The sequence below is a fragment of the Molossus molossus genome, unplaced genomic scaffold, assembly GCF_014108415.1.
Source record: "Molossus molossus isolate mMolMol1 unplaced genomic scaffold, mMolMol1.p scaffold_m16_p_2, whole genome shotgun sequence".
Classification (NCBI taxonomy): Eukaryota; Metazoa; Chordata; class Mammalia; order Chiroptera; family Molossidae; genus Molossus; species Molossus molossus.
This window is the reverse complement of record NW_023425355.1, coordinates 134,682,818-134,696,998: the sequence shown is the minus strand read 5'-3', so window position 1 is coordinate 134,696,998 and position 14,181 is coordinate 134,682,818. Positions and strand designations below refer to the sequence as shown.

Sequence of the window (14,181 nt, the reverse complement as noted above, 5' to 3'; positions counted from 1 at the left end):
GTGCGAAAGAGTGCATTGATTATCCTGGGGTGTTAAAATTCATTCAATATGCTATTATAGTATTACCTGTATCACTTCAAGACAATCAGCCCATCTCCCATGACGTCATATGGATTCAAGAAACCATTTACTCACCAAGTAGATCTAACACTGAAAGAAAGATTACTTCTACAAAATACTTGTTTTTGGATCCTCTGTAAAGAAATATTTTGTAAGACACAGAATTTGTTCATGTGTAAATATGCATCCTTTCATACTTTTTTCATGTAAATAAGGGCAAAATTAAATAAGCATAAAAGTAAAAATAGCCAAATGATTATGAGCTTTAATGGAAGTAATACTATTCATAATCCAAAATTCAGTGACTTAAATGTCATTCTGGCCCTGGCCGGTTTGGCTCAGTGGTTAGAGTCTTGGCCTGCGGTGCAGAGAGACCCAGGTTCGGTTCCCGCTAAGGGCATGTACCGCAGTTGCAGTTTGTCCCCGGCCCTGGTTGGTCGTGTGGGTGGCAACCACTTGATGTGTCCCTTTCACATCGATGTTTCTCTCTCTCTCTCTTCCTCCCTCTCCCTCCCACTCTATCTGAACAAAAAATGAAAAGATGTCCTCGGGTGAGGATAAAAAAAAAAAATGTCATTCTGATGGTTTTGGAACGTATTATAAGGTCATTGATTAACTTTTCCACTACCTTGTGTTCTCTGGGTACCCAATCGCCAGTAAATGGTTTGGGAATTAAAAATTTCAATTCATAATTCATAAGCAGATAATTTAGCTGCCAATCTTTACATACTAATCAATGCAAATACAAATTTAACATCAATTTGTAACCATGTGAATTCATGAAAGCATATGGAATACGCTCACTAATGGAACAGCATGTAAATGATTTAAAAGCATGTAGATGTTTTCTTATCCAGCTCTTACTCAAATTCAAAGTTTCCAGTGCTTACCCTCGAACTACAGCAGAGATCAGCCACTCTGACACTTACAGGTTTCTGACACACATGACAGGTGCAATGTCAATGCCATTGCAAAACAACCAGGAAGATACACCGGCTTCACCAAAGTCAAACATCCTTCTGCTGGCCCTTTGGTGATGACTTGAAGTGCTAAATACTCCACTGGTACCTGACACGTCTTCAGTGATGCTTTAATTTTTTTTTTTTTTTATCCTCACCCGAGGACATTTTTCCATTTTTGTTCAGGTAGCGTGGCAGGGAGAGAGAGGAAGAGAGAGAGAGAAACATCGACGTGAAAGGGACACATCGAGTGGCTGCCACCCGCACGACCAACCAGGGCCGGGGACAAACTGCAACCGAGGTACGTGCCCTTAGCGGGAACTGAACCCGGGTCTCTCTGGACCGCAGGCCAAAGTTCTAACTGCTGAGCCAAACCGGCCAGGGCTTCAGTAATGCTTTAAAATACACATTTGAGGCATGGACAGCTTCCCTCCCTTCCTTAACCTGCGTGCTCTGAAAAGTCTCAGTTCAGACTTTCAATGACTTACCTGAGCCTCCATTGGAACCCAGGCAGTTTTAAATCTATTCAGTTTCTGGCACTGACACATGTCCTATACATATCATCCCCCACCTCGAAGAAGAGTGTTGGAAAAGGCCACCCATCCTTTTTCCCTTTTAAAGGCTTCATGTTAATTCTGAACTGTTTGGGCAGGCCCACAAAACACAGCAGTAGCAGAGCCCCATTTTTTCACACATCTAAGCCTCCCACGAACCTCTCTGCCTCATCAGTTCTGCTGTTTCTGGCTAATCAATTACATCACACCAATAGCTGGGGCAGTTACTTTTTAAACAGTCACAGCTGCCCACTGGCCAATGAATTCTGAGGCAGGATAACTCCCGCATGCACTGTGGAAGATGGAACAGTCTCTTTCAGGTGGGGAACGGCAGTAATTCCTGTCTCTATACAACCATGACCTGGCCCTAACGGGTGATGTCACTTTCCAAAGTCCCACTGCGGCCCTTACATTCAGACCACAAGACAAAGATAATGGAGGTATTTGCAGAAGGCTCAAGAGGGGCTATCACGAAGACTGACACTGAAACACTCACACTAGAAAGAACAAAACTGGAGAGACCAGGTCTCCATATTCACTTGCCTCTGTCTGGAGAACAGGATATTGCTGCGGAGGATGAAGACAGGCGCTTGCTCATCGGAGGCTCGGTCTGCTTTGGTAAATTCATAGTCGATGTGGAAAGTTTGTCACATGCTGCAGAGAAACGCAGTAAAGACATTGGTACCCACGCCACTGTAGACTGAGACACACCCTGCCCCCCAGCATTGTTCCTGTCCGCATCCACACGCCTTCTAAGCCACTGTGGCACAGCACACTGCTTCCAGCATCCTGTCTGTCTAGTCTGTCTGGAAATGCCCAGGTCATGGCAGCCACTGGGCTGAAGCAAGACGCTCTCTTCTTTTACTTCTCAACTCTGCTCTTCTCTTCGATTTCATCAAACCTCACTCGACTACTCAATTAATCCCACCAGCAAATCACTTATCTCCTTGTGTCCAGGGGCTTTTATTCAGTATATTCAGACCACATGCAAACACCACCAACCTGGACCCAGAGACAAACTCCACCAGAAAATGTTCTATGGCCTGACTGGGTGCATACTGGGAACTGGACTCTTTTTTTTTTTTTTTTTAAATCCTCACTCGAGGACATTTTTGCATTTTTTTAATCTTCAGATAGAGGGAGGATGAGAGAGAGAAACATTGATGTGAGAGAGACACATCGACTGGTTGCCATCTGCGCAACCCCAACCGGGGCCTGGGACAAACTGCAACTGAGGTACGTGCCCTTAGCGGGAACCGAACCCGGGCCTCTCTGGTCTGTGGGCTGATGCTCTAACTGCTGAGCCAAACTGGCCAGGGCTGGACTCTTTCGGAAGGCTGTCTACAGCTCAGGTTGGAGAGAGTCTTTTGTAAGGTGAGGAGCTCTAGTTAAAACAGAACAACCTTTAGTAGCTGGATTCTTCCTCTTATTAAGAGATGGGGTCACAACGGCCTTTTCTCAAATGCTATGACTGCTTATGCTTAGGATGTCAACATGTGGTCCCCAGTTTGGTGCTCTTATTTTCCAGCCGGTAGCTTAGAGTGCTTTCTACATGAAACCACTACTGCAAATAAAGTGTTAAGGATGGTGCCCTGCAAAGCCATATCAGAGCCCAAGGCAAAAAAAAAGGTGTGTGCCCTGGCTTGAAAGGAAGAAAACTCATCAATAAAATGTTCAAAATCTACTCTTGTCATGTTTTCAAATGAGGTAACTGCCACGTTTGACTATTTCTTCTGACCAAGTGATGATCCTAAAAAAATTTTAATTGACTTATAAGCGGAAGTAAAATTATAATAAATTCTGTTTTGGTATAAATAAAACATTTAAACTTATGCCCTGGCTGGTTTGCACAGTGGTTAGAGCATTGGCCCACAGACTAATGAATCATTCCGGTCAGGGGCATGTACCTTGGTTGCGATTTGTCCCCGGCCCTGGTTGGGGGTCATACGGGAGGCAACCACTCGATATGTCCATTTCATGTTGATGTTTCTCCCCCCCCCTTTCTCCCACTCTATCTGAACAAAAATGGGAAAATGTCCTCAAGTGAGGATTAAAAAATAAAATAAAATAAACGTACAGTTATGTGAGTTTTAACACACCTGTATTTCATTTTTTCAGTATTTTGGCAGCTACTTTAATGTTCTGAAAAATAATTAACTATTGGTAATTATATGAAGTCACGTATATAGATAGGGGTACACATTTCCCCCTTTGCCTCAGGCTCTGACATAGCTCAGCATGGCACTGGTCTTTAGATAGTTGATATTTTGTTCATCATACATTGTTCTGCATTAATTTTGATTTAGTAAAATAGTATTTTATCTTGATGTAGTGAGATTTTTGGTGCCCCCTTAAATTGGGTGCCCGAGTAAAGCTGCCTCACCCTGGCCTGGGTTCTGGCTACGATTCCCAAGGGGTAATTATCAACTCCATCTGCCCCTGTCTGTCAAAGAAAGGCCAGCGCCCCCACTACAGTTCCCTCGGCCCAAGCAGCAAAGCCCCTTCTACTCAGTAACACTAATAAAGACTCTTCTTTCTCAAAGGAATGCTAGAAACCAAGGATATTTATTCCTACTGCTGTAAATTGACCTTCTGCATGGCTCATAAATAGTACATCCCTCTTACCTCTTTTTTTTTTCTTTGCTAGCCAAAGATGGGTTGGATTTCTAAAATTATTAAATGGGGGCAAAGTTTGGCTAATTCTGATCTAGACTCTAAGAATTTCCCAAGCCTGTATCAAAAGCAGAGAGCCTATCTGGGAGGTGAAATCAAGAACTGAGCCCACTGATCTCCTTGTTTGGATCCCCAGTGTTAGTACTGATAACCCCCCCACCACTCCCTCTCCAACATCTCTCCAGAAAGCCATCGCATCAACACCCGGAACTCTGTGATTAATCAGAAGGGACTGAAACACACGACTACTTAATGCCAAAACCGATGATTAATGAGAGTGTGAAAGATCTGAACGCACGAACGTCAAACCTTGACAAGATTTTCAAGGCAGAGGTTAGTGAGCTACGAATGGGATGTCTCCGGGGCACTAGGATGGAAGGCATGCACAGCTCCACGATGACAGGAACAAAGAGATATAAGCATGTCATTCACATCGCTAGAAAAAAGTTCTAGGGGTCAGACTAAGAAAGCAATTGTAAAAGTGCTCAAGACAGACACGGTAATGGAGGAGGTGATCAGAGCGGTCATCACAAAACGCCATGGTATGGTGATGCTCAGATATACCATTGATGGACTCGGCGGCGGCAGAGGTCCCTGGATCCGGAGGGAGGGTGCTGGCTGCTAAACCTAGAGGAGGGGGTGGAGTGTTTTCTGATTCACCTACAGAGCAAAAAAAAATCAGAGCAAAGAGAGGTAAAAGAAAAAGTCCCACTTTCTGGTTGATTTAGGAAATTAGGAAAAGTAACTGAAATGGGCTGACTTCTCAAAAATAGAAATGACAAAGTATATTCACTGACAAAGGTTAAATGCACAAAACAGTCAAGTCAAGAAACGGTAATATAAATAAATGTAAACCCATCTGCTTTCAGGAAGAGCTAGTACACAACCCTGAGTAATAGAATGACTAGAAGTAAGACACTGAAGGGGGGAGGGGGGAAGCTACCCAGACTAATAGCAATCCATATGTTAAATTAAAGATCTGAACATTTCAAAATGAGTGTGAACTGGATAATGAAATAAGTCATCTTGAAACAAAATTGAAAGAGCAGTAAAAATTAATAATGAGGAGGGAAAACCCCTACCCCCTTTATAGATGGTAACTGCTGCTCAGCCTTTGTGGGTCAGGCTGCCGCGGTGACTTAGCCTACTGCCATCGACCTTCCCTGAAATCAGAGTGTCCTAGGGCTTGCCAGATGGATCCAGTTAACCAGACTCTATTCATTTTCTTTGCTTTTGCTTTACCTCATAGCCCAGTTATTGTCTCAACTGCTGCTTGCTAGCAAAAAGAACGCACAGATTCTCTTCATGAGAAACTTGCAAACACAGGAAGCTTGGCAGTTTGAAACAGCATATCTGAGAAAGGTACCTGCAGATTGCTACAAAGCATCCCCCAGACCCTGCAGGCTGTGCCCATGATCTCCTGCCTGCCCTGGGGCCCTGCAATGCAGGGACAGCCCTAAACTCACCATCTCGTCCTCCAGGCCCCGAGACTGCCGGTGATGTTCCTCCCCAGGAGTACCTCTTCTTCAGCTCCAGCTGCTGGGAGCGCTCTAGGGACCTGCGCAGCATCGCCTCCAGCCGCTCCTGCCGGGGTGGCCCAAGGGAGAGGAAAATTAACACCAGCCCCAGTGCTGGGGTGAGTCACCAAATGGGGCTTGGTGCTCAGCATCCAAAACCCAGGCACATGTGCTCTCTGCCACAAAGCACCTTCCCAGTGGGTGGAGAGTAAACAATGCGGCTGGCTGGTGTATCCCAGCCCCAACACTTCATCCCTGGGGGAGGCTGCCCCAGCCAGGCCTTGCTTTGTTTCAGAATAATGCTAGACAAGCATTAACCCCTTGGGGCCTGTCTCAAGTCCCAGTTTGCCCCACCTACTAGGAGAACTGGAGTTGTCCTCTAGAACCAACCAAACGCTCTCTAGTTCAAATGTATAAAGCGTTCTGATTTGAGGATATTTAAATTCAAATGTAATTTGAATTTTATAGCCTTAAGCCTAACTTTCTGGGGCACCACATGACTGTGAGGTTTATTTTGCAAAGCCCCGTGTTCATCTTAGAATTTCTTAAAGGGGGGGATCAATTGTTTTCTACATTGTAACACTTTTCTGCTCTATAGTTATCTAGGGATATTGCTATAGATTTCAAAATTTAAAAGAGACAAGCGTAGGGGAGCTTCTGGCCACAAAGTAAAGCATTCGTGCATTCTGAGTTGGATGGGAGGAGGGGGAGGAAGAACTCAACAGTTTTTAGTCCGAAAAGAAAAACACCCAGGCTTCTCTCTTAACAGAGCATTTATCAAAAGCACTCTCCTGTATTAATCCAATTGTCACTTTCATAAGCTTGAGCTTGACCGTTGGCAAGTATTTCCTTGGCACTGGAGTTCCGGTTCTACCCTCCTCAGTGCCCCAATGACGCTGCAAATACCAGACCCATGGAGAAGGCCGAAGCAAGGTAAACAGTTATGCTGACACCCTTTCGCTCTCATAAAACCCACCCTGAGGTGCTCCGGGAACTGGGCTAATCCTAGCCTGACTCCAAAACAAAAAGATGTTCTTTTCTCCTGGCTTAAATAAGCAAGCCAAATCAATCTGGGGCAGCACCAACTGAGTAACCGCGACTTAAGGCTCCCTTACTTCACTGACTGGAAACACAGCAAAGTCACTTAGGAGGTGCCTGGGCCTATCCTTTGTCTACACCAGAGGGATGAGCTGAGCATTCTCCACATCTCGGTCTCTTGTGCATAATTTCTCTCTGAATAACACTTTGCTAGGAGACAGCCTCTCCAGGGACCTGAGAGCAGAGAAATTTTTTTTTTTCCCTCCTGTAAATCTCAGGTTTGAATTTGCTCTCGTTTTTGGCTGAGACTCCACAATCAGGAGTGTGCATTTCCTGCCGGAGTCCATCCTCAAGACTTGGGGTCCATTAAATTCTGACAGCCAACCCTGGGGGTCTGTCTGAGAAAAGCTGTGGCCATTAAGGGACTTGAACATCTTGACTATTTGATGCTTGAGGTGTGGTTGCTCAAGACTGGGGCTGAATAGTATTTCAATACATGGATTTAAGATAAAGTATTTAACCAATGTTCTAATTTAAGTGCTGAAACCTTGCACCCCAGAGTAAATTCAGTATTGAGGGGGTTATGGGAGATTTCCTACATGCCCAGGACCTCATAAGGCAGTCCCTCATCTACTAGGAGACCAATGAGAAGAAAGAACACTAAGATTCTTCAGGCCAACCTTACACCGAGCAGCTATCTAGGGGCATAATTAGAAGGGAATGATCACCCAAAGCCAGAGACCTACTCTTGGACTATTCAGTTACCATTAGAAAAAAATACCTCTCCATCTACACCCCTAACCCACTGAGGGACTCCAAATTCCACCATTAGAGATTCATTCCTTTGAACTGTTCGTAGGCTTATGAAAATGAAGCTATCCCTGAGAGAAGACAGAAGTACTGTGTGTCACCCACTCTTGGAGAGATAATGAAAAACAGGTAATAACCAAGCTCTATGGTAACCAAAAACAGGTAATAACCAAGCTCTATTTATAGATCCCAATGTTGTCAGAATGGGGTGATTCACACATCAAAACAAAACTGAATCACTCCATTTTCTTAGAGGTGAGTTTACATAGGTCAGTATTACCTAGTTGTGTATCTTTCCGTTCCTTTGTGTGATGGAATAGAAAGAATCCTAGATTCGGAGTCAGGAGACATGGATTCAAATCCTACCTCTGCCTGCCATGTTTTAGCCCTGTTACCTTGAGTTACTTGTTTAAGATCCTTGGGCATCAGTTCCTCATCTATAAAATGGAGATATTACCGCCCGGCCAGTGTGGCTCAGTGGTTGAGCACTGACCCATGCACCAAGAGGTCGCCGGTTCGACTCCCGGTCAGGGCACATGCCCAGGTTGTCGGCCCGATCCCCAGTGGGGGGCATGCAGGAGGCGGCCAATTGATGTTCTTTCTCCCTTTCCCTTCCTCTCTCTCTCAAATCAATAAAGAAAAACAAATTTTTAAAAATTAAAATGGGGATATTACTTATACCGGCAGACCACTCAGGTCTACAAGATAATCCTGAGCCGATGCTAACTGAATCTCCATTTGAAGAGGAGTATCGACAGTTTGAGCAGTGATTCTCCAACTAGAATGCGCCTGTGTCAGAGTTCCCCGCGCGGCCTGTCAGAACACCGCTGCCGGGCCCCACCACGGCAGCTCTGCGGTGGGACCTGCCGAGGATTCGCATTTCTGACAAAGTCCCAGGCAAATGTTGGTGCGGCTCTGGGGCTACACTTCCCGAAGCACTGGTTAGATAGAGGAAAGGCTGAGCATGAGAGAGCATTTCAGAAAGTTCAATCACATCAGAAGAACAGTATTAATAAATATTAGAGCTGCATACCGCAGACCTCAATTCCTGCCAAGCGCTGGTTCTCCTCATGATCGAGAGGATGGGGAAAGGGCAAGGCAGACTCTTGTCCCTAGAATGTTCTCTATTGGGTGGGGCTTAGTAGAAGGACAAGGAGACCTCATCCCTGAGCTCTGGCCCTAGATCTGCCTGGATGAACTCAGGGAGAATCATGACCAGAGCTGGCCTAGCAGTATGGAAGGGTTCCAGCAGGGCCTGGCCTGGGTTCCAGCTCTGGCAGGGGAGGGGGGCTGGCTGTGCCTTTTCCAGTGTCCTCACTACATGTGTTCTGGAGATGACAGTGTGGGACAAGCCCCCAAGCAGAGCTCTGCAGAGGGTCTTTCTCTCTACAAAGATGTCCACCCCTGACCAGAAAGGCCACGCAGTCACCATGCCCCCACACTGGCCCTCAGCTTAGTGAAGTTTTTGTTTAAGGTGAGTTAGAAATTTGTTGTTTTGACACTCAGCTTGGTGGGTCTTGTTAGGTCTTAATCAACATCACCGTGAGAAGTTGTGATGTGTCCAAATAACTTACAGAGACGAAGCTACTGGCTGAAAGAGGCCTTTGCTGGTTATCTGTTTAGCATGAGGAACACGGAGTGGGCTTTGCCAGATTCCATTTTCCAGGGCCTCTCGTCCGAAAGCCATCCCTCCCAAGTGGAGAGTGGGCGACCATATTGTGTTCTCAGCCCTCACCCAGGAAGGGGACAAAGGGCTTGTTCTATCTAGAAGCTCGATTCTTGGGGCATGAGAGGGTTGGAGCAACCTGCCTTGAGGAAAAGGCAGCTTCCAGTGGACACTGGGCTGCTCCTTCCCCAGGAGGCCTGACCAACCCCCGGCCCTCCCGGCCCTCAAGATCCCCAGGAGCTGGGCTGTCCGTGGTGCCCACTTCTCTGCTGGCAGACAGGAGGCCTTGAGTCTGGGGCTCACCCTTACGGATGTGAAAAGTTACCCAGAGCAAGGTCATGGCAACTCTAGGGATGTGGCACTGGGACAGGGCTGGGGCGCGGTGGGGAGTCAGCGGGCCTTTCATGAGCTCCTACTATCGCACCCACAGAGCCAAGACTTGGTGGGCAACCCAAACACTTTCCAATAAGCTGGAGAAGCCAAACGGGGTGTGGTGGAATGAACCCCTGCAGAGGCTTCTCCCTGGCTGACAGAGAGCGTGACAAAAAGAACGGAAATCGGCCACTGACAAGAAAATGGAGAATCTCCACAGTGGTGTGCCAAGCAGGCAGCAGCCCTCCCGAAGATCTCCAGTGAATCATGGAGCCGTGGGGCAGAGGGTTTCCTTAGGAAAGGCGGTCCTGCCATGGAGACTTACCCACTCTCTCCAAAGATCACCCACGAGAATGCCAAACAGGCTTCTGCACAGACAGAGCCGAAGCCAAGGTGGCCAGCCTGCGTGTGGAAAGGCCCTAGGCTCCATCAGCTCGCCGGGGCCCCGAGGGCGGGAGCGCGTGGCCCTGCAACACTGCTCCACAACCACACAGGCCCAGCTCTCAGCCCTGCCCTGCTGTGTCTGGGGGAAGCCAGCTCAGCTTGGGTTTATGCTGACAAGGGTCAGGCAGCATCCCCGTTCCCTGCCATCAGCTGGTTAGGGATGAAAGGGAGCGCACAGAGCAAATAAAAAATTAGCCGGACGCGCATCCACTAAAAATTCAGCTGCATCGGCACCAACCACCTGGCCTGACATTACCTCGTCTGCAAGAGCGGGGAGTCTGAGAGCTTGATTTCAAATGCCTCCGGCACCACTGCTCTGTGAGAAAAATTACAGGCAGCGAGTGCCTCAAGGGCGGACCCCTGTGACACTCAGGTGTGCCAGGCTCAGGAAGTGTCTCCTGTGACTGCACAGTGCCCCTTTGTGGAGGCAGCAAGCCCGCAGGATGTCAGGAACCAAAATGAAGAGAGCAGGGAGGAAGGGGACACACTGTGAGTCAAAGGATGGAGGGCGAGAAGAAAACAGACGAGTCCACTGATTCAGGACAAATACACACAGGCTGGGAAAAGAGAGATCTGCCCTGGGTTACTGAGGTGGCCTAGGACACTGTGGCACTTTTCTTAGTCTATAGACTTGGCACCATAATCTTTTCTGGGTACCTCCCTCTTGACCTTGCTTCAGCCAAGGTCAGCTGAAGTCACCGAAAGGAATGGAACGTTTCTGAGCATTACTCTGTGCTAGGTGCTTTGCCACCACACCAGTCACCTCCTTTAATTCCTGTGATTACCCTGTTTGGTGCTGAGGAGCCTGAATTAGAGGGTTATGAGGGGCTAGGTGACTGGCCCCTGGCTACCAGCTGCCCTGTGGCAGAGCTGGGATTTGCATCGGGAGCTGATGAAGCCACCGTGGTGATATCACGCTGCAGCGAGCAATGGCGAACTGTGGCGAAGACCCTTGCTTAGACCTTCATTCGCTAAGAGGAACAAAGAAATCGCCATGTAAATGAGTGCTTTGTGGGCAAAGATTAATGTAATTGTGTGTGCAAGCGCATGATCGTGTTTTTTTTTTTTTTTTTTTTTTTTTTTTTTTAATTAGAAAAAGAGGAAGGGGCAAAGATACATCATGATAAACCATTCAGAGATTTCAAAAATACCGAATTTATAGAAACATTTCTGTATCCTATTGTGTTGGCAATTAACAAACCTCTCTGTCGTTCATAGTAAATGATGAGTCATTATACCTTATGAATAAAAAATGATCATCACCTGATACAAGGCTATGACTACATCCTTAAAATATACCTGTCAAAAAAATCTATACCCCCAAAATGCTTCCCAAATATATTTTCAAAGTTTAGTAATAAAAGACTCTGTAGGGGTAATTATATTGTATTTCTTTTTAAAAAGGTAACTGGAGAGAAAGGATAATCAAAGCCAGGAACTGCATTAAAATTTAAATATACCAGCATCTTTGGATTTAAAGCAGACTATTTGATTTTTCCAGCAGTGAATAAAAGGGTCAACTTCTCTTCCACCTTCCTCACAGCACTTCCTCAAGCCTCCTGTCCACCCTGCAGGCTCAACCCCCAGCGGAACCCCCAGGTCTACATCACCTGGCCCCCATCCACAATCCCCTCTGAGTCCTAGTGTTAGAGATGGTTAGGCCTGGAAGAGGCCTTCCAAATCTAACCCACTCACTTTAGAGACCAGTAATTCAAGGCCCAGAGAGGCCAAGCGGCTTGTCCAAAGTCACACAGCAAATGAACAGCTGAGTTGAATGGATAAGTCTCTTTGTTCCTAGTCTAGTGCTACTTCTGTAGAGTGTCATGCTGCTGAAAAAAGGCATGGTGAGCCACCCAGGGGAGAGCTCAGGTTAGGAGCAGATCACTCTTGTAGTGCAAAACTGGGAAGACACACAGGCACCCTGAGCACCAAGCCCTGTGTGAGCCGCTCAGGCGGCCTAGGGGTCCCAGGACCTTACCCCATCCTCCCGGAGCTTCTGCCTCCTCTTCTCTTCCACCGCAGCTCTCTTCTGGTTCTCCCGACGCCGTTGCTCCTCCAGTTTCCGCCATCGCTCCTCCATTTGCTTTTCATACTGCAGCTTAGCCCTTTTCTGTTTCTCCAGGAACTGCTGTTCCCGGGCGGCTGGGGGAGGAAACCCAGGAGAGGCGGCATTACCAGAGCACTCCACACTGTTTGGATTAAGACCAACGATGCAGAAGCAAGAGCGAGGCCAAAACAAGAGCCCAGTGGGAGCTCCGGCTGCAGTGACTGAGACGAGGGGTCTGGCAGCTCTGCCACTAGCTGGGTGACCCTGGCCATGCTAACCACACACTCTGCTTTTGGTTTCCTCCTCTGTGAAGAGGGGACAGTCATGTCTGCAGCATCACAGTGCTGTGAAGGCTGAACGAAACAAGGCATGGAAAGTGTACAGTAAGTGCCCCTGCATGGGGCAGCTACGACTATCATTATTAGCCTCGAGTCTGTCTTGTCACCCTGGGTAAGCCATACACTGGTTGAGAAATGAGAGTTGTAAGGGTACGTTCATTCCAAACATGTTAACCATGTAGGTGTCACGCATCAGTCACCGAGCTGGGCAACGGGATAAACACATGAATAAGCTTGGCCTTCCCCACAAAACAATAAAGGCGCCTTAACTCCACCTGGTGGAGTCAGGAAAGGCTTCCCTGGAGGGTGCAATACCTGAGCTAACCAGCAGGAGACTGTCAAGGAGAACTTGAAAGCTCCTCTTTTATTTCAATTCAAGAGGGAAATCGCTATCCATCTACCTCAGAGCACCCTGTGGGGACACCCTACTTATCCATCTACAGCCTTCAGGAGGGAAGACAGCAAGCCTGGTCAGTGTGGCTCAGTGGTTCGATTCCCAGTCAGGGCACACGCCCAGGTTGTGGGCCAGATCCCCAGTGGGGGGCATGCAGGAGGCAGCCAATTGATGTTCTTTCTCATCAATGTTTCTCTCTCTCTCTCTCTCTCTCTCCCTCTCCCTTCCTCTCTAAAATCAATAAAGGGAAAAAAAAAAGAGGTAAGTAAGCCTTTCTCAACTGGGTTCTCCGTCTTAACACAGACATTGTCTTAATTGGTCTTTGTAGATGCTCCAGAGAGAGCGAGAGCCTGAGTGTTCACAGTGGGGGGTGGCGGGGGCAGCTACCCCTTCTCAGGTTGTGTTCTTCTTGCTAACCACAGCCCGAGCACAGTGCCAGGAACACAGCACCATTCAGTGTTCGCTAGGCGAGTAAAGGAACTGCTTGGAGAACTGCATAATGTGAACGTGCCATTCACAGCATGGGTTCACCCCCAATTCCCCTTGTTCATCTAACAAGTGTCCTAGCTCTTCCAATTCCATCACAGATTTCTCAGGCTCTTGAGGAAAGACACCGCCTTATCTCCACTTCCTTGGACCCAAACGACCAACGTACAAGACTTACCTATACATTTTTCTCTTTCTTCCCGTCTTTCTCTAGCTAGTCTTTGTCTCTCATCAGATCTTAAAAATCCATCCATACCTACAAGAAAGAAAACATGGAGAAAATGTCTTCACTCTTTACCTCCCTGCTGAGTGCCAGGGGCTGCTGGGCCCTCGCCCTGGGTCTGGCCACATACATGCATCATCCATCAGCATGGCTTTGTCCATGGACGCCCCATCCATCACTCCCCACCACACACACGGCTGGCCCCAGAACTAAGGGGGTGGCAGCAACGGCTGCCACACTCACCCACCAACACCAGCCCCAGAGAAATAAGCCCGTTCCCTAGTCTTCTGAAGCCGGGCCTGGCCCTGCAGGTGTCAGAAAGTGCAGTAAGTGATAGAGAACCCAGGCAGTGTACAGAAAAGCCCACCAGGCCTCTTCCAGCCTGGATCTCAGGGGAGGGGAGAAGCAGGGCAGTAGACATGATTACACATTCTAGTGTCTGGAGGGGGTCAACGGCTGTGGGACACACAGGAGCTCCGAGGGTGAACACTGAGAACCACACTTCGCAGATTTCGGTTCTGCGAAGTTTGCTCTGATGTCAATCTTAGTATTTTACAATCACAAAGAAGCAATAAACTCCTGTTTGTCACTTAAATATCT

At 47.5% G+C, this 14,181-nt stretch overlaps 1 protein-coding gene across 1 annotated transcript in view; it reads right to left on the bottom strand.

Moving 5' to 3' along the window:
- The window catches only part of MAP7D2 (MAP7 domain containing 2), a 109,809-nt gene that overhangs the window by 41,184 nt on the left and 54,444 nt on the right, over positions 1-14,181 (bottom strand). Inside the window, exons 2-6 of the mRNA XM_036270832.1 lie at positions 13,537-13,614; positions 12,072-12,235; positions 5,713-5,830; positions 4,811-4,906; positions 2,117-2,227 (exon numbers count right to left, since the gene is read on the bottom strand). Coding sequence (XP_036126725.1) covers positions 2,117-2,227; positions 4,811-4,906; positions 5,713-5,830; positions 12,072-12,235; positions 13,537-13,614 — 567 coding nt within the window. The remainder of the gene's footprint in view (positions 1-2,116; positions 2,228-4,810; positions 4,907-5,712; positions 5,831-12,071; positions 12,236-13,536; positions 13,615-14,181) is intronic.